Source organism: Phyllopteryx taeniolatus, chromosome 22 (genome assembly GCF_024500385.1).
Source record: "Phyllopteryx taeniolatus isolate TA_2022b chromosome 22, UOR_Ptae_1.2, whole genome shotgun sequence".
NCBI classification, from domain to species: domain Eukaryota; kingdom Metazoa; phylum Chordata; class Actinopteri; order Syngnathiformes; family Syngnathidae; genus Phyllopteryx; species Phyllopteryx taeniolatus.
Genome location: NC_084523.1, coordinates 5,544,429 through 5,571,729, shown reverse-complemented (window position 1 = coordinate 5,571,729; position 27,301 = coordinate 5,544,429). Strand labels below are relative to the sequence as shown.

The 27,301-nt window shown below is 41.7% G+C and overlaps 4 protein-coding genes across 5 annotated transcripts; 2 read left to right on the top strand and 2 right to left on the bottom strand.

The window, feature by feature from the left end:
• Positions 1-316: 316 nt before the first annotated feature.
• Positions 317-2,467, bottom strand: tmem121b (transmembrane protein 121B). Its single transcript, XM_061761861.1, has one exon. It carries the CDS (start codon positions 2,329-2,331, stop codon positions 1,120-1,122), a length of 1,212 nt encoding a protein of 403 aa, XP_061617845.1. The 5' UTR covers positions 2,332-2,467; the 3' UTR covers positions 317-1,119.
• Positions 2,468-3,240: 773 nt separating this feature from the next.
• Positions 3,241-13,812, bottom strand: mkrn1 (makorin, ring finger protein, 1). 2 transcript variants are annotated; one of them, XM_061762386.1, is made up of 8 exons: positions 13,668-13,812; positions 12,991-13,125; positions 8,472-8,644; positions 7,577-7,788; positions 7,254-7,468; positions 6,227-6,337; positions 5,482-5,626; positions 3,241-4,455 (listed from the first exon to the last, which is right to left on the bottom strand). In XM_061762386.1, exons 1-8 carry the CDS (start codon positions 13,739-13,741, stop codon positions 4,243-4,245), a joined length of 1,278 nt encoding a protein of 425 aa, XP_061618370.1. In that variant the 5' UTR covers positions 13,742-13,812; the 3' UTR covers positions 3,241-4,242. The 2 variants fall into 2 exon arrangements, with proteins under 2 accessions (XP_061618370.1, XP_061618372.1); XM_061762388.1 differs by lacking the exon at positions 13,668-13,812 and adding an exon at positions 13,302-13,654.
• Positions 13,813-17,928: 4,116 nt separating this feature from the next.
• Positions 17,929-20,942, top strand: LOC133472091 (toll-like receptor 1). The gene is made up of 2 exons (XM_061762439.1): positions 17,929-18,018; positions 18,115-20,942. The coding sequence occupies exons 1-2, from the start codon at positions 18,005-18,007 to the stop codon at positions 20,564-20,566; spliced, it is 2,466 nt and encodes an 821-aa protein (XP_061618423.1). The 5' UTR covers positions 17,929-18,004; the 3' UTR covers positions 20,567-20,942.
• A 129-nt stretch (positions 20,943-21,071) lies between these two features.
• On the top strand, positions 21,072-26,478 carry LOC133472090 (toll-like receptor 1). Its single transcript, XM_061762438.1, has 2 exons — positions 21,072-22,894; positions 23,013-26,478. Exons 1-2 carry the CDS (start codon positions 22,881-22,883, stop codon positions 25,483-25,485), a joined length of 2,487 nt encoding a protein of 828 aa, XP_061618422.1. The 5' UTR covers positions 21,072-22,880; the 3' UTR covers positions 25,486-26,478.
• Positions 26,479-27,301: the final 823 nt, after the last annotated feature.

The following is a 27,301-nucleotide window of genomic DNA, read 5'->3' as shown; positions in this document are numbered from 1 at the left end:
GGTCTTTGTTGGTAATAAAGCACATGTATGTGTCTCACTGTATAAATAACAAAGGATTATATTAGTATTGTTGTTTTGTTAAAAAAAAATAAAAATAAATAGCCCAAGATCTCGTTTAAATCTAACTTTACATGTGCTTTATATTACATGTATTATATCAATTTTTGTAACCTCCTATAATTGCGAGTTGCAACTTTTACAATGGAAGGACCGTGAACCAATAATTATTGTCAGTCGTGTTATCATGGAATTGGAAAACAACTATTTGGTGAATTTAACTCAAGTATAATGCCAATTAAATAATCAAAATTGGAATTAATTTGAAAGGTCTTGCATTGTCCATTCATTAATTCAAGTTACTATTAACATTGTATACTATTAATAATCAATATGGTACAATTTCATAATAAATTATTCACTGACGTTTTTATTTATTCAATGTATTTTTTATGACACATTTCATGGCATTTTTATTTCAATGTATGTTGCAAATGTATTGTTTTCAATTACATTCACTTTATTTTGTGATTTCGTCTATTTTCTGGTGTATTTTCCTTTTATTTCACAATGCCACGAAAAGCACAAACAGATAACTTTTCACAAATCAACTAATAATTAAAACAAATTTTAGTTGGTACTTTCAATATCTAGTTAATTGGGCTACAAAAAACAACAATTTAAGTAATCATTGCACGATTTAATTCAATATTTTTTGGGATTTATTTAATATTGTAATTATTCCTTTAATTGGCTTTATAAGTATTGCGGCTGCAAAAAAAATTTATTTCACAATTTAAATTCACTCATGAACAAGTCAATAACTGTTTTAAACATGTATATGAATCTATTTTAATTATATAATTGGCTTTATTTACTTAGACTGTTTTAAAACGCATTTTTCAAATTTAATTGTCATAGTGTCTTTTGATTGAAAAATGTTTCACAATTTAACAAAGAAAATTATACTGCATATTTAATTTTGGCTGATTTCACATTTTAATTAAATCGTGGAGAATGTAATGTCGGGAAAAAAATAGCTATGAGTGAAAGCGTATTTAATCAAATTAATTGGCTTCATAATTATTTTAATTTCGGAGGCAAGCCTATACATCCGCGCGACTAGGACTGGGCGACGGCCAGGGTGTTGACGTATCCGTGCGGACACATGTCGTTCTCGGACACCCCGTGCGAGAAGTGGGCCTGGTGGTGGTGGTGGTGGTGGTGGTGGTGGTTCCCCCCGGCCAGCCTCCTGCGGACGCCGCACACGGCCACGCACTGCTCGGCCAGCTCCAGCAGCGTGCACGCCAGGAAGAAGACATTCTTGAACATGAACACCGATACGGGGCCGTCGTACACGTACACCTGGAAGCAGCGGACCACCAGCAGCGGCGCGTTGACCAGGATCCCCGCGGAAAAGAAGCGAGCCCACAGCCACCGGCACCGGAGCTCCGACGCGGTGAGCTCGTACAGCCACACGACGGGAGCGGCCAGAGCCACGAAGTACACCGAGATGACGGTGTACTTGAGGTACGGGGTCGGCATTTCGCCCCGCAGCAGCGCCTCCACCAGGGAGAAGCTGTCGACGAGATCCAGGCAGGTGGAGGTGAAGCAGCTGTGGGAGTGGTGCCGGGTGGCCCCGTTCAGATCCTCGATGATGGCGTTGATGAGGCAGAAGAGAAGCGGTGCGGAGAGCAGGGTGACTATCTTGAAGCCGGTGAGCCCGCACGGCACCCTGGCGGCGACCAGGTCCACGATGGAGGTCTCCAGGACGAGCGCCACCTTGGGGGTACACGCTATGACATGGACGAGCCACGCCAGGTAGGCGTAGGTGAACTCGCCCAGGTTGCAACCGCCGTACGCGGAGCCCTTCTGGTGGAAACCGCAGGCCCGCTCCCGCTTGCCCCTCGCGTTCTTTACGAAGAAAATGGCCCAGCCGGAGAGCACCACCAGGTCCGTGGCGATCCACGAGCACCAATATAGGTCGGTGAAGGCGATCAGGTAGAAGTCCAGCACGCCGCCCTGCAAGACGAGCAGCAGGAAGCACAGGATCTTGTAGAGGAGGCTGCGCGTGGAGCGAGGGGCCACGAGCGGGGCGCCGGCGTGGCCGAAGTCCGCCGATGTCATGATGCGGCCGGCGGACACCAGCGGCCGGATGCTGTCGCTCTCCTCCGGGTGGATGCCGCTGTCCCCAGCGGTGGTGCGCGCGTCCCGCCTCCTGCTCAGCAGCCGGCCGGCTTCCGGGGAAGGCGACGAGGAGACGGGAGAGTCTGAGCCCAAAGTCGCGGCGGATTGGAATGCCTTGGAATTGTCTTTGGGAATTTCTGCGAGCATTGTATTACGGCGGCCGCATTAGCTTTCCCTTGTTTTTCTTACTCCTTGATGCATTTTTTTTTTTTTTAAAGGTGGAGGGGAAGAGTTGCTTAGAAAAATAGACATGGAGTAAGGGACATATGGAAGGGACTTCTGCAGCCATTCGCTATTGGAGTTGCATTATTTAATAGAATACTTATTTTAATATTACTTATTCACTGATATAAAAATAAAAAAATCTAAAGAAAATATATAAACAATATTAATATGGTAATATTTTCAATATCAAAATATTCAATATGGAAATAGAAAAGGTTAACATATGAAAATAAACAACCAAATGTACTGTGTATAATATAAATTTAAAATCTAGGTCAATATACACAAGTCTAAAAATAATCAATAGTATGCAAATTAAACTTATTATATAAAAATGTAACAAAATATAAAGTATCTAAACTTTATTTCCAGTATCTCAAAACATTCAATAAGCAAATAAAAAACATCACAATAAATGTTTTACAATGTATAATATAAAAAAAAACTAATCTAAATCAATATATGCAAGCTAAAAAAATGTTTATTTTTAAGAAGTCTAAAGATATCAATAGACTGCAAATTAAAACTATTACATAAAAATGTAGACAACCACTCACTCGGACATTCACACTTTTGGACTTAGGGTCTCCAATTAACCTGAGGAGCACGTTTTTTTGAATGTCAGAGGAAGCCGGAGTACAGAAATACAGAATTATATAGCTATGCCTCTTATTCAAAGTTAGTTGGGACAGGCTCCAGATCACCTGTGATCTTAATAAGGGAACGCACAATAGAAAATGAATGGATGATGTACTTACCACAGTAAAATATTTAGTTTTCTAAATGTACCTCATTCACTGTCGTAACACAAATTAAGACTCCACCAGCAGGTATTGATAATAAACTTTTAATTTCAAGTTAAGATGGATGGCCGTGGAACATAGAAAACACACATTTCAGTATAAACATATGCATTCCAACGGAGTTCAACAGGTTGAAACCAGCTACCGGGGGGAGCGGAGAAACATTTCACGAGTACAGTTCAAACGTGTAGGATAAAAATATGGGCATTAAAGCCCAATAGTGGCCCCCATTCTCCCCCCCTTCCCCCGTTGTACTTTTGAGCCTGAATCTGAGGAAGGATCACATCCCTCTCTTTTAAGTTCATTACAACATTTAAAGTCAGTAGATTGTAGAATATTGCACTTCATGAAATGAAGGGGTCAGGGTATTTGAAGATGCTTGTGAGCTGCTCAGTGACTTAAGGTGCAAATGGATCGGCAACAGGTTTAACAAACCAACAATTTAGCGTAGTGATCTACACGCCTTTTGATCGTTGACAAAAACAGTCGTGGCGGGACAGTAAAATACCGAGTACACCGGGAACGTGGGTACGGTTAATAGTTAGCACAATATATAAGCTATAAACAGCTTCAGTAAATGTGGGAGGGTCAAATCGTACAACATGCCCGTCGCAATTGGAATAAATTTTAAGTTAATGTGCATCCTCGAAGAGTAGCAGACCTATGTACAAACCTGGGTAGGTGATCAACGCGTGAAGCCGACGCCCACAAATAAACTTGCGTCAACGAGATTCCAATAAAGTTTTTGTTCATTCATTTTTGCTTGGACAACAAGGGATAAGTCACAGGAATCGAGGTTTTTTTTTTTTTTTTTTTTTTTTTTTTTAAGCACAAGTGCACCATTTTTTTTTAGTTCATATTTATTAATGGCCTGCTTGAAGGCACTGCCACAATACAAGTTTAGGGGAGGGGGTGGATCTACTGTCCATCACTCGCACAAGACAGTCCATTCTAGGGTTTAGTATATATATTTAATAGGGGTTGGGAGATATGCAAGTATGTGGGGGTGGGCACGGGAATTGGGGGGTAGCTATAGGTAAATTTCGTAAAAATCATCCAATTCCTCGTGAAACAAGTCCCACTCGTCCTCGGAGTCAGTCACCTCTTCGTCGGTGCCGGCGGCGAGTAGCATGAGGAGCATCTCGCTCAGCTCGAACGTGACCATCTCCTCGTCGTCATTGTCGAACGAGTCACCGCTTTCTCGCTCGTCCAGGATGTCCCAGAGGCGCGTGTGTCGTGAGCTCTGTAAAACAAATACGGTTTAGCTCGTGTCCTAAACTATATAAAAAAATTTAAAATTAAAAATGTAAACATTGAATTTTTATGCCCTACATGTCTGGTTGCAAAACAGTCGAATATGTCTGATACATTTGCAGAAAGTTACTGTACGTTGAGCTGGGGAGTTTTGAACGTATTCCAAATTGGAAACTTGACATGGGAATTAAAATGGAATAGGGGCTAATTTCATGGAAATGTAACAAGGGATACAAAATTCAGGGACTTTCCAAGTTTGAAACTTTCCATGGGAATTAACCAGCAATTTACAAAAATAACAGGTTGGCTGAATTGGGAATTTAAATATCATTGGGGAAAATACATTTGCGCATTATCCTGATTTTGCCCCGACTTCCAAGTTTTTCAACTTACAAGCAAGCCGTTGCTTGGCCAATTTTTTTTTTTTGCTTTGTTCGAAATACGAGCGAGTTTCAGTTACGCCGTTGCAGCATGGGCAAGGAGAGTCATCTATTTTGCATGGATGTTTGCTTCTGATAAAGCTACTAAGTGTTCATATTTACGCTTGAAAATACCTTTTCCATTTAATTACCCTCAATCCCCAGGTAATTCCAATGGAAGGTTAACAATTTGGAACATTTCAAAAAAATCCTCAGCTTTACTTCCCATGGAAAAGTACTGAAAACCTCATGCAAATTTCCAGGAAGTAATCCACCAATTTCGTATCGTCGGTACCGACGCAAACAGACAACCTCCCCAGTATCCATTTTCGTAAATTCGGGTCCCTAATTTGAGTCAGCGCTGGGGAAATTGGTTCAATCCTGCTCATCTGCAACCGACCACCAGATGGTGGTAACCAAGCCATTTACCATCCATTTTCTATACCCAGCCAGCCAATCGCAGGTCACATATAGACAAACGACACACACATTTACACCTATGGGCAATTTAGTGGTTTGGGAATATGGGGAAAAAGACGGAATAAAACCTATAGTGGGTATTATCGGTTTTGATAAATATCTATATGACGTGGTACCCGGTTTCTGCTGTTGGACCCGGTCTGCCGCCGCGGAGGCTGAACCTCCTCCAGACGCCCGTCAGGAAAAGCGTGCTTGTAGAAGCAGTTGGAGCCGAAAGGACACGTTCCGCGGCCCTCGTCGAAGTATCGACACGGTTTACCCCTGGGAAACAGAATGAAGAGACGGGATTATTAATATTTTTTTAAAATCGCTTAAAAGGGGAGATATTATCGTAAAGAGACTTTTTAAGCGATTGTATACAAATACACGACTCACAAAAGGTTAGGGATAGTCGGCTTTCGGGTGAAATTTCACGAAGAAGAAGAACCTAAAATGTACTCTTAACCTTTACAGGTGAACTTAATTTGATTGTATGCAATTGTGCACAACTCGCTGAGGACAAAATTCACATTTTATGATCTAATTTAATCTGAAAGTTCTGATCACGACCATCGGTTCCGAGACTCAAAGCACCTTATCCCATTAAAGTGAATGGAAATCAAATTAATCCGATCTAGTCCCAGAACCAAGACGCGTTTCACGATGAGCAGCAGACTGCAGGGATCTCGGTCGACACGCCCAGTTGCTGTTTCGATTTGCTTTCCCCCCCCCCCTCAATACTCGGGGCTCAACATGCAGCCAGCCCTAAGTTGGTGTGAATAATGGCTCACTATCATTGTTGCATCTGTGTATTTGAATGAACGCATGTTGTAGGCAAATGTGTAATACCTCCTTTAACTTAAAAGTGGACTGTCCACGTACCCCATGCCTTCCTTGTACGTCTGGATGAGTTTCTGCTTTTCCTCCTTATCTTCCACCCAGAATTCGCTCGGGATGACAAAGTTGGATGTGATTCGACATTCTGGGCAAGATCTGTAGGGGAAAGACAGGGGCACTAGAAAACGACGTACAATGAACACATTTATTTGCGGTGTCAGGCTGCTAGTATTTGGACACAAAAGTAATCTTGATTTGCGTTCAACCCTCTTGAGTGGAATGTACTCAAGTGTAGGCATAGCATCCTATAAACAAGCAGCAAAGTGTGGGAGTGAAGGCCTGACAAAACATCAAGACAGGAGCACAGTGGCCAGTCAACAACAGTGCACTTTTTTTTCCCCCCACACAACTCATTTAATGGCTTATTTAGCCCCGATTTTTTAAAATTCGTTATTGTTGGAAATTATTAGTTACCAACCATTGGTGAAAAACTTAATTACTTACCGTTTACAAAAATATATTTTTTTTACAAATCAAGGCGTCCCCTCCAATAAACACCTTACCACTAGTAAATGTGTGGTCGTATCATTGTAAGATTTTATTAGTAGAATATTGTGATACATAATTTTTAGTTTACATCATTATAATTCATGTTATGTTGTTAAACAATAAAAAATATTGGTTGCAAAAATATATTTATCACAATATAAAATGAAAACATTTAATTACAAATAAAGGCCTCTCTTAATATATAAGGAGAAAGAATGGGATATATTCATAGAATTATTATAATCTGTAAATTATAAATTATTGTTTTTTTTTCATAATTACTGATGTCGTTTTTATTTATACAACACGTAAGTTTCCTAATTTTAATTTTGAAGAAACAAAAATGTATATATATATATATAACATCTTTTAAAGGCATTTGCATAAAGGCCTTCCGCCAATAAATCCCTGATCATTTTTGTCATATTCTCGTTCCTCAGTCCACCATATAAAAAATAAATAAATAAAGTTTCATATGCGACAGCTTGTCCTTTGCAGAGCACAAACCAAGCGCATGACTCACTTGATGATTCTGCTCTCAAACTGCCGGGCGCTTCGCCACCTACGGATGCACTTTAGACAGTAGCAGTGGCTGCAGTTGGAGAGGATGCCGAAGCGGCGCTCGCTCGGGTTGCTTTTCTCGAACACCACCTCCATGCACACGCCGCACATCATGTCTTTGCTGCGTTGGACAGCAAACGAGATCTCCATGTCTTTCTCGTGGGCCTCGATGCACGCCTGAGAGGGGGGGAAAAAGAAGAAAAAAGTTCAAGCGATACATCGCAAAAAACGTAAACAAAACAGCGTTCCCTTGCTAAATCGCGGTTCAGCGTACGTAAACGATACCTTGGTGTGGTCTGAGCGCTGGTTGTTGTCTGTGGGGTGCAGCACCTGAAGGCCGCACATGTCGCACACGTCGCCGTGCAGATAGACGCAGTTGAGGCCGTAGCGGCACTCGCCGACGGTGGCGTACGGACACAGCTGCTTCCTTAACTCTTTGCCGTCGCTGTCCAACTCCTCGATGAGGGGGACGGAGCTCCGCACGTTCACCGACTCCGCTGGACATGCAGGAAAGGAAAACGTCAGTTGAAAATTAATTACAGGCAATTGTAAGAACGTAAAGGCTCACAAAGTAAACTTCCATCAGGATCGCAACTACAATCACTAGCACAAGGTATGGCTGTTAGCTAACTTAATATAGCCTAGCGGTTAGCCAGTTAACAGCCAGCTGCTAACCTGAGCTCACAACAGCAAATTCTACACGTTTATTTGCCGGCTCCCACCTTTTAAAGCCGCACACACTGAAAGTCACACATTATCGTGTGAAACGTGAGGATGGCGACCCCAAGTGGACAACAATAGTGCCTGCACCTCACATGCACATTTTGTTCTTTAATACAAAACTAATCTTTAGCCGATTAATCGAAGGGATCATCGTTGGAATAATTGATCCTTAAGATATTTGATAGTTGCAGCCCTTGTTGCAATGTAATCCTACCATACTGACATCATGTACATTCAAATGTTCAGGCTCTATTCTGACAGTTAACCTCATACAGATGGTCTTGAGCTTTTCATAGCTTGGCCCGACATACCGTCTGCTGTTTTGAACGAGATAAATGCCGTCCTCTACAAGCCAAGAATAGCGACGCGTTTCTTATCAGTCTCTACTTGAATCTAAAGGCGAAGGAGGTCAAACAAAGCGTTGTGCGCAACATCACACTTTTCATCAATCACTCACCACGCCCGCAGTACGGCTGCCCCGGCACAAATTCCGCAGCATTGACCCAATCTTGTGCCCCTAGGCCAGGCGTCGACCCACTGAGCTCCGGATCGGGCTGGCTGGCTCGGGAGGTGGAAGGCAATGGCTCAGGTGTCGGCAGCTCGTCTTGTGACGGACTGTGATGTTCGAACCTATTGAAGCAGATTCATGACATTAGATGGCGGAGGGGTTTTGATACATCCGTCTGGGAATTCAGGTTTTACAGTCCAAAGTGATTGTCATTAGATTCTACAGCAGCTAACCTCCCTCCCCCGCCCCATCACTGGATAGGCTTTTAACATTCCTGTGCTAAGCCTGCGAAACAGATGGACTTTCAGAAATGAAAGTTTAAAATCGCTTGAATCAATCTTTCGGTGAGCTTCAGACTGACACAGCTGTGATCTTCCCCAAATGGTACAGGCCTGATATTAAATTGCCTTACAATTTCATCTCTAATGACTACATTTTAAAAAGGTAGAAATGAATGAATGCAAAATCATAGCCGCAATCTTGAGCAATTGTTTTTTTCGTGTTTTTTCATTTGTTTTATTTTTAAAAGCTGCAAGCAAGTTTGGTAGTGCGTGCTTCAATAAAGGGCTCTTGTGCGGTTTCAGGTTTATACAACTGGGGGATGGTACTAGGGATTAGGTGGTACACATGGTATATGATCCCAACCTGCAGATATCGATTATATAGATTTGAGCTCATTCAATATTTTTCAGCGAATCATTTACTTACTGTGTAGATTTCCCAGCAATATTTAATTTTGGGGCCATTTAAGCTGTCATGGTTTGCGAAGATAAGCGGCTCAGAAAATGGATGGATGGATATTCCTATAATAATAATAATTAGGTCTGCAACAATCAAATATTTTTAGAATTGATTATTTCACAGATTATCCCTTCAATCAATCAGGTAATTTATTTTGCATTATTAAGCAACAATACCAATACAAAATATGCATCTGAGGTCCAAGTATTATTTTAGTCCACTTGGGCTCACCATCCTCACATTCTACACTGTAGTATCTGTGACTTTGAATGTGTGTGGCTTTAAAAGGCTAAGTCATTGTCTTTTATGCACTGTCCTAGTGGCTCGCCACCATCGCGGCGTTGTGTGAGAGTCTGCAGTAACATTTGTGCATCAGGAAAAATTATCACTGCCGAGCTTCGAGGCAGAGATTTTGCAAATTAAAACTATTTTCTTGGAATCGAAATATTCAAAGTTATTCAATTTATAATTTCAGCTCTAAACTAATACAGCTCCAGTAATTAAAATCCTGGAAATTGCCATTTTCCAGTTTAACGGGGAACCAATCAATAAGGAAAGGCAAGCCAATGACACAGAAGCAACTTGTGGCAATCGAGTTTTATTGGATTGCACAAAGCAATACAACCGACTGTATTATGAGTTTATAAAAAGGACAAACTGTGTGACAAGTGTACCTGACAGGTCGTTTTAGTTTACCGTCAAGCCAAGGCAACAACGTGACAGGGTTCCCATTTCAGAAGGGGTTGTGAGGTTGTGTTGCTTTTTATGGCAGAGTTGAAGAACACCAAAATTTGCATTCTACTATTACTCATTTAAATGATAGTAAAACTCAATTGAAGAAGTCTGTCCAGAGAAACTACTTAAGAGATTGTCCTTGTGCAACATTGTACTATAAACATCACATTATGCAAAGAATCTAGGGGAACTCGGAAGGACGAGTTAGAGGAGAGCCTGACTTCTAGTTTATAGTCTGTTAGACAACACACATTTTTATGAATAGAAACACATGGCTGTAGAATACCACGTTCCATAAATAAACGCTATCAACAGTCTGTCTCAAATTCTGTACACCAAATTTTTACCCTACACACAGTACCAACAAAAACAGTTTAAGGACAGAAGTGGAGTAAATGAGAATAAAATGCTTGTTAGTAGTAAAAAATAAATAAAATAAAGGGGGGCAGGGGGGGATTATTATTTGATCAATACCAATAGGAAAGTCAATTCTAAAAAGAATTGCTAGTGACAGCCCTACAATGGTGTAATGGGAAATGTCAAAATTCGGTATGGTACAAGTGTTTTTGTACCTTTAGTGAATAGTGACAGTTGGTTTCATATGAATAACACAAGCAGTGACTCCAGTCTGTCCGTTCAAGAACAACGCGAAATGTGGAGGTGTGAAGCCAACTGCATGCCCCCCCCCCCCCCCCTCCCCCCCTTTGAAACCTTTTTTTTTTCCTTTGACTACCTTGCTGTGTCTATCTATTGTATGTGTATTGCTCATTTAAATGCAGACAGGTGTGAATATCCAGCTTTGAGACGTCCTCTTTGCCAGACCTTAAAGATGCTAATGTCTCCACGTTTAAGTGACTTGCCTCTTTGCAAACATAATGAACCTTTGTCTTTATGCTTTTGTTTCAAGTATTCGCGATCAGAACAATTTTTTTTCCACAACACTGAGAAATCTAAATTCCATTTTAGTAGACACTGGACAGCCTCAGTGTACAAAAACTTGCTGTCCTATGCCAAAAAGTATGTATGGGATATACGATACTCTTTCATGAACGGTCAGTCGCAACTGAAAAGCTTCCACTGACTTGTTTCATAGGCCCGTGTCAGTGTCGCCATGACTTAACAAGCCATGGCACCCAATACATATGGCAATTTACAATAAAGGCCCATCGCTCCTCCGGCAGCCTCCTACACACGACGGTTGGAACTCAGTGCAAACTGTTAGCAAGTCTGTTCCCAGAAAGCCACTCTAGTGTTAGATGAGGATGTGGGAGGGAGGTGTGTGCTGGAGCGATGCATAAATAAGGAGGGGGGCGCTGCAGATGACTGAACCTGGGGAACCCAGCAACAGCAGAAAGAGCAGCGAAATTGAGAGCGTTATGCAATTGCTATGCAGGATGCAGTGCACTCTGTCTGGCCTAAAAAAAGGAAAAAAATGGGAGGGGGTCATTGAGTCCAACACAATAGGCAGAGCCCAGGGAATTGAGCCATAACAAACCCCCACGTCAGGCGCCTTTTCTTTAGCGTCTTCATGCAGAGGGAATCCCGCCAATCACAAGAATGGAGGAATGCGACTTGTCAACACAGCAGAAGTGACTCAATGCATCATAAGCTCGACAACAAGTGTCTTCAGATCATTGTTGCAGGGGGGCGGGAGGAGGGGGTGGCCCCTGCCTCGCACTGCCTTGGTAACTATGGGGATGCTCCTTGGAGCCAGACACCTAGCAGACACCGTCTGTGCCGCTGCCGTCTGGGCGCACTCGAGCTTGACAACAGAGCGGCAGCGTAATCTGCCTCTCAAAAAGGAGACGGCACCGCTGCATGTTTAAGCCCCCCCCACCACCCTTGAAGTCTATCCAGGTTATCGAGCAGCCAGAGACATCATGTTGATGTGTGGCCAACGCACAGTCGCTGTCCTCACTTCTCTTTCATGACAAAGGGATACTGGTGCAATTAACACTAAGCAAAGCAAAGGCTATTAAGATGGCGTAACGGTAGAGGGCAACTTTCCCATGGTCAAGACAATTTGAGATTTTCTGGAAAAATACACCTTTGACGTCACATAAAATATATATCTCATGTCTTCTTATATAAAGAATCAATGTTCCTGCCCTACCCATCAAAAGTAAATAACTAATTCGCTGCCCATTTCTGAAAATGCATCTGTGAGAAAGTTATTTGTCACTTCTGACCCACTCCAAACGTCACAGTGGGGCTAATTTACATGACAACTGCCAAATCAGCTTAGTAAACTGCGCGAAGATCCAGAGCCACTTTCAGTCAAAGGTCATGAACTGTGTGAAATGCTAGCACGCAAAAGGCATCAAGTCCAGAGCTGCATGCACAGATTTGCTTCAGCAGACAGCTTTAGCGGTGGGGAGATGTGTACATACGCCACATACACACAGTGTAGTGTAGAAACTGCTGCCTTTATGAGTGAAAATGCTTTGTGTGTCTTTGAAGGCACTCACTCAGGGCTCATCAGTAGCTCACTTGCATGAGACAGGGCCGTCATCTCCATCGGGCTCATTTCAGCCAGACAATATACAGGGTGCGTAAAGTGTACTGTGTTGTATTGATCTTTGGGGTATTTGGATGAAACCATGTCACAGACTTATTAAACTACCTGGGAGCTGTCATAACAAAAAGCACATGTCTCATTTTTGAGCCAGTTGGCTACTGGATGTTGATTTCTATTGGGATCCCGATCCAAACTATTTATACTAGCCTAAAATTGTCCTCTACAACCGACCGACCGACACGGGACACTTGAGGCTACTACCCAAGCGCATTATTATATCATATACAGGAAGACAGCTGCAGTGAGGATTCCAACAAGGCGCTGCCATGGACGACACCATGTTGACAGTCTCAAGTGTCGTACCTTTGCCAGCTCCGTCATCTTAGAAGGGGGAAGTCGTCGTGGATCGACGCCACCGCATGTTTTGCGGGAGCATCTATGATATGACAGCTTTGGTCCAAGCCAAGCACTCACCTGCACCGCTCCCCAAACGCGCAGTTTCCCTTCTGGTAGAACTTGCAAAGCATGGCTCCGGCCGGCTTGCTGTTGGTCAGATCGTGAGAATATCGACAGTTGTCGCCTTCTTTGCATAGACCGTGCAAAAAATACCTGCAAATACAAAAAGCCATGAATAGTTTCTCATTAGTCGCTGTGATGTAGAGCTTGCTCATCAACAGACGATGCCACTGTAAGTTTACTTCAAATCAACTGTATTCCCAGGCCCTATTCAACGTGACCAACTGGCACTTGAATTTTAAGCAAAATGCTGACTAGACAGAACTCACAAAGCGGTAGCAGCCCCCTACATATGCGTTCATATTCAGTTAAATGGAAACAAGGTCAACGGCTCTCCCCGTAATGGCCATTAACCGTGACGCCACTGCGTCGCTGGGCTTTGTGGCGTCGTGTGTCGTCAAAGCCGTGGCTTTAAACCGACGTCGTCGCTAGAAGCGCACCAAAAATCAAACAAAAACAGTTGTCAGGCTCAGCTAACGCATCGCGAGGCAACAACAGCACACTGAGCACAGCGCTCCCGTCGCTAACGCGCCGTTGACAACCGCTCGACAGTAGTCCAAACGCCGCTATTTAGAGGCGAAAAGTCCCGCAGTGGCCCCGCGTCGACATTCGAACAGCGATTGTTCAAATCCTACCTGCAAGTTACGTGTTTGGTCCAACCTCCTGATATCGCTGGGGCCGCTGTGGACGATGCAGCTGCTTCCGCCATTGCTGTTTATGTTGTAGCGGCCGGATGTTCCGGACAGCGCCGCTTCTCCTTCGGCAATCCTCGGCTTCTGTCGGAGTTTGCCGAAGGACGAAAGGCTCGCGCCACTTGGCGGCCATTTTCAGGCATTACAGCCAACCCGGTAGCGATAATGCTGACGTTGGGACAGATTCTTCAACTCTTCTGGGGACAACGATCATCTGGGAAAGATATTGAATAATTGACATGAACAGTAAATAACAAACTACACTGAAAGCAAGCGTCACATTAAAAAAAAATATATCTTTAAAACAAAGTTGTTGTTTTTTTTTTTATTATTACGGAAGGATATTGCTGCCACATAATAAAAATAAAGGTTCAGTATCACGTCTTCACGTGATGCGTTTCATGTTTTAATGTGATAAGTTACATGTGTATCCATGCAAATGTGTGCCTAATTTGCTAACCAATCTTTTTATTACAAATAACGTGTTTCACACTGTATTACAAATCACAGAAAAATGCATCACACTTATTTATCGCAATTATCATGTAAATCGCGCTATCAGGTTTTCCCCATTTGAGGTGTAACCCAAGCACTAGCAAACCAGCAAGAAACAAATAACTTAAAAATAATACATTTTAATTTCATTTCAAAATTTGAAAATGGGTCTGTGAATTATGTAAATTTCAAAGTTTCTTTGAATCTTACCCGAGGACAAGTTGACCACCCAGGGTGGTCCTAGGGACCAGTTGTCCTTGGTATGCACTTTTGAGGACCAATTGTCCGACAATCACCAGCAACAGCGAGTAAGGGCCTGACTTGAACTGAAAACGATGACGAAAACTTGTTGTGTTTTGGATTGCAACGCCAGATATATCCCTAAAGCTTTTGTTTTTCCCCCCATCAGAATCTGTGGGTAAGGAGGATACATCGAGTGAATGACGTGAATAGTTGTAGAGAAAAGATAATCCTCACCTCCATCATCGGGTTTGTGGAAGACATTTTCTCACAGGTATGTAAAAAAGATTTGGTACCAAATGTCTTTGAGTAATTGAGCAAAACATAATGGTGAGCATCCGTGAAAGTTCCTGTTCAGATTACTTCCCTTAAAGACACTTACTGATTCATCATACTGCTTGACCATCAATCTAAAAAGGAAAGGTACAATTTTAAAAAGTGGCTCATTTGCAAGAGACAGGACCGCCACCTCAAAACAGGTCAGTTTTGGCGAGTCTGAAAACGAGTGCATAAAATGCAATACTTCTTTATTCTTTGTGACAGAATTGGTATTCAGACCACTGGGAACTGTTTTAGATTTTAGATTTCAAAAATGTTCCTCTAATATTGATTGATTATTTCAGTCTGTTCAAAGTTCACTAAACTCATATCAGTGCGATGTTCTCTTTTGATTGTAGAATCAATAATGAAAGAATGTCATGTTTAATGCAATTAAATCACATTTAAATGAATACCAAAACAGACATTTTCATATTTAACACCAATTGATTCAGTCTTATTGCCCTCTCACCCACTGGTGGTAATACATTGCAACCTTTACAACAATAACCCCATGAAACAAACAAGTTCTTTTAAATTTGGTTGAACCGCAAAGAGAGTTTACTAGAAATGAGACTCCAGCGCACGTTACAAATGTGATTTCACTTCTCTTTTTGGTAGATCACGATTTGTTTTTCAAATTTTTTGACACCTCTGGAAATGTAGCTATGTGATTTCACTTCCCCTTTCATCTTGCCTCTGTTTTACTGTATGTACACAACATAAAGTGAGATGGTAGAAATATGTTCCGTGGTTACCAAATCAAACTGCAAAAGTGCAATTGTGACATAGTGGCCCTATTGGTCCAATAAAAGTTTAAGTTTGTCACATATGACAGTAAAATTAGTTGGACTATGTCAGTGTACCATAACTGTCCCTGTTGTTCCTTGTAGTTATCGTTCATTATAGTGAATGAAATTGTAACCTTGAAAACTTCCAAATGAAAGATAATTTTGTACACTAAAATAGAATTCAAACTCCAAAAAGTTATATTGTATTTTATTTTGCTACTCTTATTATTGCCAGTTCACCAAGTGCAAATACGTATGTTTTATGATATAAAATGGGTTATGTTTGTCAATTTAGAGCGGTGGACGACTGGTTAGAGCGTCAGCCTCACAGTCCTGAGGACCCGGGTTCAATCCCCGGCCCCGCCTGTGTGGAGTTTGCATGTTCTCCCCGTGCCTGCGTGGGTTTTCTCCGGGCACTCCGGTTTCCTCCCACATCCCAAAAACATGCATTAATTGGAGACTCTAAATTGCCCATAGGCATGACTGTGAGTGCGAATGGTTGTTTGTTTCTATGTGCCCTGCGATTGGCTGGCAACCAGTTCAGGGTGTACCCCGCCTCCTGCCCGATGACAGCTGGGATAGGCTCCAGCACGAAGCGGCTCAGAAAATGGATGGATGGATGGATGTCAACAAGAGATTTACGCACTAACCTAAACTTCCTTTTGCATAAGAGAAGCAGAAACAGCAAATACATTTTAATGATTTATTATTGCCACACAATGACATTAAAATATAGAAAAAAATCATAATTTAATAGAACATGCATTTTTTTTTTTAGCTGCTGTGCTTTGTGCAAAATCCAAATCAACAGTAGTATTTGTTTACAAGCTGACTAAGGTGTAAATTAATAAATGAAAACCTACAGTGACTCCAAAAACAACTTTTGCAAAACATTTACGAACACAAACACAAAGTTTCCAACGAAATAAACGATGGAGGATATTGAGCATATAAATACAGCCAGAAACTATTGAACAATTTATTATTATTATTATTATTTTATTTTTTTCTGTGTAATTTTCTGGGCGGCACGGTGGTCGGCTGGTTAGAGCGTCTGCCTCACAATTCTGAGGACTGGGGTTCAATCCAAACCAGTTCAGGGTGTACCCCGCCTCCTGCCCGAAGATCGCTGGGATAGGCTCCAGCACTCCTGTGACCCTAGTGAGGATAAGCGACTCAGAAAATGGATGGATGTAATTTTTTGGGTTTTGTGTAGGTTTACTTTGCTTATGTTTATGACTTTATGTGTCCAGTGCTGTGGATTGGCCTATTAGTTTAATTGGGTGTCATTTTGTTATGCCCACCTATGTGAACCAATCAGCGCGTTCCATTCTCATGCGTCTTCTCCAAATGTTTGTCGTCTGCTTAGTATGTTCACTTCTTTGATTCCTTGTTAGATGTTGTGTGGATATTGTGGATATTACTTTTGCAAATTTTTTGTACTTACCATTTTTGCAGCAAATCTTTCCATGTGTTTTTTTGATGGTTTGTGGTTTTTTTTTTTGTGTGTGTAATTGTTTTTTTAGTTTCTCTTCCTCAATGGCATGACCGAACATTGGCAAAAAGAAACTGAATGTAACCAAACAAAACATTTAATGTTCTGACATCATGACAAGACAAAAAACATATATACATCTAGTCATTTTAGTGTGTGGCACAATTTGTGCAAGCAGAACTTTGAACAGCAATGTGAGCACCAAAGCTAAAGCATACACACATACTGATTTTAATGTTCTTCACCAATTTTTCAAATGTGCTAGGACCCACACGTGATGAGTAAAAAAATAATACAAGCTTGCCCAATGGTTATCTGGAAACTCCATTGCTCTTGCAAACTCGCCTTCCCGTCATTTCTTTTTGTGGTGAATGACAAGGGAAATGTGTTATTCAAAACACTTAATACAAGCAGTTGCTCTTCGATTTGTGTCTGGCACAATGTTGTAACATTTACGATTGTTCAGGTCACACTGATTGACAATGTCCAAGCAGCTCCCCATGCGTGGTTGGGCTGGGGAACGAAACTGCTCTGCATCTTAATAAACCTGATATGGTCTTTTGTATTAAACACAACCGGTAAGTTGTTGAAGTTTGCAGTTTTGTAGAACTGTACTGTAAGTCAGCCATAATTATCTATCCTTTATGTGTTTTGACTCAAGCATTAATGTCATAAATGTCATAAAAAGACACTTGAGAATGTTTTCCAGTTGCGAAAAAAAAAACGCATGGTGCCTCCTTTTACAGAGTAATAATAACCAACTGACAAACCATTGACAAAAACCTTCACTAGGGCTGTTCACAGAGTGAAACAGAAAACCAGAAAATGAAGAATCATCATTCTGGTGAAAAATGAGGAAGAAAATAAGTGTTGAGGTGCCCTCAAGAGCAGAGATTAAAACACATTGCACACACAATCGACAGTTGAGTACTGCAGAAGCTATGTCGCCCCGAGGGTAAGCTGCTTTTCTTTCAGTCATCTTTGCTGATAACTGCCCGGATACAAATTACCCCCACAAAATATTGTATATTTGCATATTTGTTTTTTTCAGGACCAGCTTGGTCCTGTTGGTTGTTACCCTGTTAACACCAGACTGCGTGGCAGCAGGGATGGATGGCAACCAATTTGATATGTGCGTTACTTCGAGGAGGAGAGTTGCAGACCTCTCCAATCAAAATCTAACATCCTTTCCCTTACATCTTCCCAACACCACGGAATACTTGGACATCTCTCACAACTCCATCCAAAGTATCACCACACAAGTTTTCCCCCGACTGCCTCTGTTGTGTTTTCTGAAGGCGACTCATTGTGGGCTCAGGGATATCTCTCCGAAAGTGTTTCAACACACTCCCGCACTTCAAGTTCTTGATATTTCCTCCAACAAATTAACTATCATTCCTGACATTTCACTTCCACGACTGACCATTTTGGATTTGGCTGACAATCTCTACCAGGGCTATCAGCTGCCGGAGTGTTTTCAGAACCTTACAAATCTGCGAGTGCTGTCATTAGGAAGCAAAGCGGCTCTGACAGTGAATTTAAATGACTTCAAACCTGTGATGAACATCCCCTTGCAACATTTGGTTTTGGGTGCAGGAGTTCCATGGCGAATGTATGAATCGGGAGCTCTTGGGATGCTGTCCCTGCAGAAAGTGTCCCTTTTCACTAACTTTTGCGGGCGCTTCAGTGTGTTGGACAATCTCCTCGTGGATCTGAATGTGACAGGGGCGAGCGCCTTGAGGTTTGTGACCGTGTTTTCGGATGATTGCAACGTCACCGACGACCCATTCCAGAACTTGAAAGCAATGCCGCATGTGCGAAACCTCACCATAGAGAACACCTTGCTAAGCAGCTCGTTCATGGAGATATTCTTAAAGAACGTTTGGCTGTCTTCTATTGAGGATCTCGCCTTTGTCAACATCACGTACCATGAAGATACACCTGATGGGTTTCAGTTTCACCCCCTCAATCACAGCATTAGTCTTCGCTCTGTAACTTTCGATACGGTGATACATTATCAATACAGGTATCCTACAGTTAACATAAGCTTTAAGTACGCTTCAAATCTGAACTATGTTAGGTTTTCTAGGAGCGGAATGAACATTTTACCCTGTAAACTCTTATCCGTCCTGCCAACATTGGAGACCCTGGATGTGTCAGACAACCTCCTGTCGGATTTGGGCTTCTGGTGGCCTTTGTGTTCCTACACTGGAGTCTTCCCCAAACTGAAGCACCTGTTGTTGAGCAAGAACCGTTTCAGGAGTTTGTCCTTCATCTCGGGACAGACACATGAAATGAAACAGCTGGAGTCCTTGGATTTGAGCTTCAATTCCATATACTTGGACATCAGTTGCAAATGGCCCGCTCACTTGATTGAGCTCAATCTGGGGAATAACAATCTGGGCAACAGTGTTTTTGAGTACCTGTCACCAAATTTCCAGCGAATTTACTTGTCAAAAACAGGAATAACTGCCATCACCCAAGAGGACATGTCTCGGTTTCCCAAACTGACACACCTCAAGCTCAGTGCTAACAGCATCCAAGTGCTCCCGGAACTACTCGATGCCCCAAACCTGATCAGTCTCTCTGTGGACCAGAACGCAATCACAAGTCTTTCTGGGCATGTCTTTGGGGGATTTCCGAAGCTTCAGCTCCTCAAAGCTGGGAACAATCCCTTCATATGCTCCTGCGACCTACACTGGTTCCTCACAGACTTTAACAAGTCTTTGCTCTTGAACTGGCCCTTGGATTATTTATGCAGCACCCCAAAACAGTTTAAGGGCCTGCCATTGTCCGAGTATAAAACCAGTGTGATCTCATGCGAAATATGGCTCCAAACAACAGTTGGTTTCTCCGTGTTACTATTAGTAGCAACAACCTTCGGCCTCGTTTTCTACAAACTGGATGGTGTGTGGTACACAAAGATGTTATGGGTGTGGATTAGGGTGAAGAGGAGAGGAAAGAAACGCTCACACTTGGTGAAGAATATGTCATTTTCATACCACGCGTTCATCTCCTACAGTCATCAGGATGCCAACTTTGTGAGCAGCGAACTGGTGCCCTCCTTGGAGAACGCCGGGTTTTTCCTGTGTGTTCACGAACGTGATTTTGTACCCGGTGATTGGATCATAGACAACATCATCAACTGCGTGGAGTCCAGCTACAAAACACTCTTCGTCCTCTCGAAACATTTCGTCCAGAGCGAATGGTGCAACTACGAGCTCTTCTTTGCTCAGCACAGAGCCATCGACATCCAAGAGGACTCTTTGGTGTTCATCCTGTTGGAACCCATCCCCACAGATTGCTTGCCCAAAAAGTACTTGAGACTGAGAAGTTTGCTCCAGCAGCAGACGTACCTCGAGTGGCCGAAGGACGAGCGGAAGCAGCAAGTGTTTTGGGCGAGCCTTAAATCCATGCTGCGTATGGCAGACAAATCTGTAGTTTTGAGGGATATGGCTGTGGATCTTGCAGATACAGCAGCCCTACTTAATAATCAGACCTAACATGCTATATGGTTAAAATGTAGACGACCACAATTGTGTAAAATTCTAAATTTGGATGACCACAATTGGGTAAAATTCGAAATTTTGAGCCATTACACCCTATTGCATGGGGGCATGTTATGGAAATGGACTTTTCAGTTGCTTGGATACAAACAGTTGGGTCTCTCGAGGGCCTCCACAGCCTATTTTGACAAAAGTAGGTCATAGACAGCTGGGAACTGTTATAAATTCTAGGAAATTAATTCATAATGCACTTCATAATTTGTCAATGGTTTTCAACCTGGTTTGAATGACGCAACTGTATATCTGCTGTTCAAATGTCGATCACATTCTTGGCTGCTTAATCATTCTTAAATTAAAATATTTAATACATGTCCTCACTGCAACAGTTTAAGTGTCCAAATGGCATGCTGCCTTGTGCGAGGTGTCTGCCTAATTCATTACATGTTTGTACAGTTATGAGTTTTGTGTAAAGTTAAGTCAAAAGGTATCCACTAGAATGATACAGTACATTGCAGTATGCTTCATTTGAGAAAATCAAAGAAATAGCGATGATTACTGGTTTAAATAATCTTTCTCTTTTTGCTCAAGTGTCAACAGTCAATAATACTTTAAAATTGGACTTTTCTCTACAGCAAAGTGACAACTTCTCTCATTTTAGCAGATGCATGTGAAGGAAATTTACGCTGCATTCAAATATAAAATAGTATATATATTCTTATGCTCTTTGGTCTTCAGTACTTTTTAATGTTTGACTTTCTTGTAACTTTTGTTGCCAATTATTCAATGTATTTTTTATTTGTTTTTTTGTGTTCTTTGGTGGGGATTTTTCTTTCTCAACGGGATGACCAAACATTGACAAAAAGAAACTTACTCATTGTACAGTATGTGCAAAATACTAACCCCCCCCAAAAAACCTTTAATGTTCTGGTATCATGACATGACATAAACATTTCTCAAGTAATTTTAGTGTGTGGCAAGATTTGTGCAAGCTGAACTTTGAAAGGCAACTTAAGCGCTGAATATAAGTTGGGTACACGTACTGATTTTTATTTTCTTTACAGATTTTTTAAATTTGAGATCCGACATTTTGAAATGGAAAATAAAATTAACTACGAGTTATACCTGTCTGAATATAAACAAACATAACATTTAATGCTCTGACATCATGAACAGCAGTGTTCGCACTAAAGCTAAAGCATACACACAAACTGGTCCTTTACCAATTTTTGAAATAGTTGAAAGACCCCACACGTGACGAGGAAAAAAATAATAGAAGCTAGCCTAACAGTTATCTTATCTGGTAACTCCATTGCTCTTGCAAACTCTTCTTCCTGTCCTTTCTTTTGTGGTGAATGACAAGGGAAATGTGTTATTCAAAATACTTAACACAACCAGTTGCTCTTCGATTTGTGTCTGGCACAATACTGTAACATTTACGATTGTTCAGGTCACACTGATTGACAATGTCCGACCAGCTCCCCATGTGTGGTTGGGCTGGTGCACAAAACCGCTCTGTGTCTTAAACCCGATATGCTCTATTGCAGTCATTTCCAACCTTTATGGAGCCAGGGCACATATTTTACAATTGAAAAATCTCACGGCACACCAACAAACAAAAATGTCACAAAAGTGGATACATTAATTAATGTATGTAATTCCTGCCATCTAATAGAAGAGCATTTATTTGTTCTGTCTGTCACTATCCCTCCCTGCCATAAATAGATGAACAAAGATACATTATTTCTTGTAAAGAATTTTTTTGAGCAATTATGTCAAATTTTATAATTTCCCACGCCATATCTGAAGAGCGCTCACGGCACACTGGTTGAGAATCACTGCTCTATTGTATTAAGCACAACCGCTAAGTTGTTGAAGTTTGTAGTCTTGTTGAACTGTACTGTAAGTCAGCCATCATTATTTATCCCTTTTGTATTTTGACTGGTGGCACGGTCGTCGACTGGTTTGCACATCTGAGGACCAGGGTTCAAATCCGGTCTCGCCTGTGTGGAGTTTGCATGTTCTGCCCGTGGCGACGGGGAATTAATGTCAGAAATGTTTGCTTAAAACACTTGAGAACATTTCCAGTTGCGAAAAAAAGCATGAGGCTTCCTTTTACAAAGTATTCAATAACCAACTGACAAACCATTTACAAAAACCTTCACTAGTGCTGTTCACAGAATGAAACAGAAAACCAGAAATGAAGAATCATCATTCCGTTGAAAAATGAGGAAGAAAGTACGTGTTGAGGTGCCCTCAAGAGCAGAGATTAAAACACACACAATCGAGTTGACAGTTGAGTATTCCGGAAGCTATGTCGCCCCGAGGGTAAGCTGCATTTCTTCTTTCAGTCATATTTGCTGATAACTGCATGGATAAAAATTAGGCAAAAAAAAAAAAAAATCAATCACATAAAACCTTATGTATACTTGTTTTTGTTTTTCAGGACCAGCTTGGTCCTGTTGGTTGTTACCCTGTTAACACCAGACTGCGTGGCAGCAGGGATGGATGGCAACCAATTTGATATGTGCGTTACTTCGAGGAGGAGAGTTGCAGACCTCTCCAATCAAAATCTAACATCCTTTCCCTTACATCTTCCCAACACCACGGAATACTTGGACATCTCTCACAACTCCATCCAAAGTATCACCACACAAGTTTTCCCCCGACTGCCTCTGTTGTGTTTTCTGAAGGCGACTCATTGTGGGCTCAGGGATATCTCTCCGAAAGTGTTTCAACACACTCCCGCACTTCAAGTTCTTGATATTTCCTCCAACAAATTAACTATCATTCCTGACATTTCACTTCCACGACTGACCATTTTGGATTTGGCTGACAATCTCTACCAGGGCTATCAGCTGCCGGAGTGTTTTCAGAATCTTACAAATCTGCAAGTGCTGTCACTAGGTAGCAAAGCGGCTCCGTCAGTGAATTTAAATGACTTCAAACCTGTGATGAACATCCCCTTGCAGCATTTGGTTTTGGGTGCAGGAGTTCCATGGCAAATGTATGAATCGGGAGCTCTTGGGATGCTGTCCCTGCAGAAAGTGTCCCTTTTCACTAACTTTTGCGGGCGCTTCAGTGTGTTCGACAATCTCCTCGTGGATCTGAATGTGACACGGGCGAGCGCCTTGAGGTTTGTGACCGTGTTTTCGGATGACTGCAACGTCACCGACGACCCATTCCAGATCCTGAAAGCAATGCCGCATGTGCGAACCCTCACCATCGAGAACACCTGGCTAAACAGCTCATTCATGGAGAAATTCTTAAAGAACGTTTGGCTGTCTTCTATTGAGGATCTCACCTTTGTCAACATCACGTACAATGAAGATACACCTGATGGGTTTCAGTTTCATCCCCTCAATCACAGCATTAGTCTTCGCTCTGTAACTTTCGATACGGTGATACATTATCAATACAGGTATCCTACAGTTAACATAAGCTTTAAGTACGCTTCAAATCTGAACTATGTTAGGTTTTCTAGGAGCGGAATGAACATTTTACCCTGTAAACTCTTATCCGTCCTGCCAACATTGGAGACCCTGGATGTGTCAGACAACCTCCTGTCGGATTTGGGCTTCTGGTGGCCTTCGTGTTCCTACACCTCAGTCTTTCCCAAACTGAAGCACCTGTTGTTGAGCAAGAACCGTTTCAGGAGTTTGTCCTTCATCTCGGGACGGACGCATGAAATGAAACATCTGGAGTCTCTGGATTTGAGCTTCAATTCCATCTATTTGAAAAAAAGATGCAAGTGGCCTGCTCACTTGATTGAGCTCAATCTCGGGAATAACAATCTGGGCAACAGTATTTTTAAGCACCTGTCACCAAATTTCCAGCGAATTTACTTGTCAAAAACAGGAATAACTGCCATTACCCAAGAGGACATGTCTCGGTTTCCCAAACTGACACACCTCAAGCTCAGTGCTAACAGCATCCAAGTGCTCCCGGAACTACTCGATGCCCCAAACCTGATCAGTCTCTATGTGGACCAGAACGCAATCACAAGTCTTTCTCGGCATGTCTTTGGGGGATTTCCGAAGCTTCAGCTCCTCAAAGCTGGGAACAATCCCTTCATATGCTCCTGCGACCTACACTGGTTCCTCACAGACTTTAACAAGTCTTTGCTCTTGATCTGGCCCTTGGATTATTTATGCAGCACCCCAAAACAGTTTAAGGGCCTGCCATTGTCCGAGTATAAAACCAGTGTGATCTCATGCGAAATATGGCTCCAAACAACAGTTGGTTTCTCCGTGTTACTATTAGTAGCAACAACCTTCGGCCTCGTTTTCTACAAACTGGATGGTGTGTGGTACACAAAGATGTTATGGGTGTGGATTAGGGTGAAGAGGAGAGGAAAGAAACGCTCACACTTGGTGAAGAATATGTCATTTTCATACCACGCGTTCATCTCCTACAGTCATCAGGATGCCAACTTTGTGAGCAGCGAACTGGTGCCCTCCTTGGAGAACGCCGGGTTTTTCCTGTGTGTTCACGAACGTGATTTTGTACCCGGTGATTGGATCATAGACAACATCATCAACTGCGTGGAGTCCAGCTACAAAACACTCTTCGTCCTCTCGAAACATTTCGTCCAGAGCGAATGGTGCAACTACGAGCTCTTCTTTGCTCAGCACAGAGCCATCGACATCCAAGAGGACTCTTTGGTGTTCATCCTGTTGGAACCCATCCCCACAGATTGCTTGCCCAAAAAGTACTTGAGACTGAGAAGTTTGCTCCAGCAGCAGACGTACCTCGAGTGGCCGAAGGACGAGCGGAAGCAGCAAGTGTTTTGGGCGAGCCTTAAATCCATGCTGCGTATGGCAGACAAATCTGTAGTTTTGAGGGATATGGCTGTGGATCTTGCAGATACAGCAATCCTACTTAGTAATCAAATCAGGTTCAACACGCTGTATGATTAAAATGTGAACGACCACAATTGAAATTTTGAGCCGTTATAACCTGTTGCATGGGGGCATCTTATGGAAATGGACTTTTCAATTGCTTGGATACAAACAGTTGGGTCTCTCGAGGGCCTCCACAGCCTATTTTGACAAAAGTAGGTCACAGACAGCTGGGAACTGTTATAATTTCTAGGAAATGAATTCATAATACACTTCATGATTTCTAAATGGTTTTCAACCTGGTTTGAATGAAGCAACTGTATATTTGGTGTTCAAATGACAATCACATTCTTGGCTGCTTAATCATTCTTAAATTAAAATATTTAATACATGTCCTCACTGCAACAGTTTAAGCGTGAAGTTAAGTCAAAAAGTATCCCACGAGAATGTTACAATACATTCCAGTGTGCTTCATTTGAGAAAATCAAAGAAATAGTGATGATTACTGGTGTAAATCATATTCCCCTTTTCGCTCAAGTGTCAACAGTCAAGAATACTTTAAAATTAGAATTTTTTCTACAGCTACGTAACAGCTTCTCTAATTTTAGCAGATGCATGGGAAGGAAATTGCCGTTGCATTCAAATGTAAAATAGTGTATAGAGTCACCTGCTGTTTGATTTGCAGTACTTTTGTTTAATGTTTGGCTTCCTTGTAACTTTTGCTTCCGATTATTCCTTGTATGTTTTGTTTTTTGTTTTTTGGTCCGGATTTCTCTTCCTCAACAAAATGATCAAACAGTGACAAAAAGAAACTTACCAGTTGTTCAGTATGTGCAAAATACTAACGAAAAAAACCAACCTTAGTGCTCTGATATCATGACATGACATAAACATTTCTCTAGTCATTTTAGTGTGACAAGATTTGTGCAAGCTGAACTTTGAAAGGCAACTTAAGCGCCAAAGCTAAAATTGGGTACACGTACCGATTTTTTTACTCTTGACTTGATTTTAAAATGTGCCAGATCCCTCACATGACATATTGAAATTGAAAATAAAAATAACTACCAGTTATACATGTCTTTGCATTGGGTGATTATTTTAATTCCCCCATATAACCCTATTGTCATTCTCTACTATTGCTCTGCTTTAAATATTTTAGAAGAAGATTTGATTTGGTTCTCACAGTCTGTTGAGGTGTTTATATATTATGCAATTATATTTGAACACAACGCTTTACTATTTGGGAAGTGGTTGTCAGTTTGCACTGACCAAAAGATTTTGTGGATTGTTTTAAAAAAATCGCTTAATATTCATAATTTGAAAAGCTGGTCAATGGTGGTGTAATGGGACAAATGGCTGACATTTGGGTGTCAAGCTTCCAAAGGTGGGCATTGTAGCCAGCAATTTGAATCAACTAAGAGCACTGTTATTTTGGAATATTACAAGTCAAGTAAAAGTAAAAAGTAGTCCTCCAAATATTTGCTTGAGTTAGAGTAAGTATTCAGTGAAAAACTACAGGTACTGACTATCTGGTCACTTTCCAATGTATATTATTTTTCAGAACATGAATAGCAAATAGACAAAAATAAGAAATTTGAATGTGCAAATTCAGATATTGCCCAACATGATCACTTTTACTAAAGCAATCATTAATTTTAACGTTATCAAATGAAATACATTAAGGCAAATTCCGCCACTGGTCTTAAAATAAATGAAATTTAGTCGTTTACACTCATGAAACAGGACATATTTGAATCTGTGTTCCTGTAGGCAGAAATGTGGACATTTTTAGTCAGACAGACGACAGCGCATGGCATACAGTAGCTGTCCTTCTTTGTCATCTGTAAGGTAAAGCTTACGATGATTGAATGTGAGGCCAGGGGTGTTTTGCCTC

Excerpts from the sequence above, each read along its gene's own strand:
- tmem121b (XM_061761861.1), bottom strand. The coding sequence starts at position 2,331 with ATGCTCGCAGAAATTCCCAAAGACAATTCCAAGGCATTCCAATCCGCC.
- mkrn1 (XM_061762386.1), bottom strand. The coding sequence starts at position 13,741 with ATGGCGGAAGCAGCTGCATCGTCCACAGCGGCCCCAGCGATATCAGGA. Across the intron at positions 13,126-13,667 it reads ACCAAACACGTAACTTGCAG|GTATTTTTTGCACGGTCTAT; the intron begins GTAGGATTTGAA and ends TTGTATTTGCAG. Across the intron at positions 7,789-8,471 it reads GCAGCCGTACTGCGGGCGTG|CGGAGTCGGTGAACGTGCGG; the intron begins GTGAGTGATTGA and ends CTGCATGTCCAG.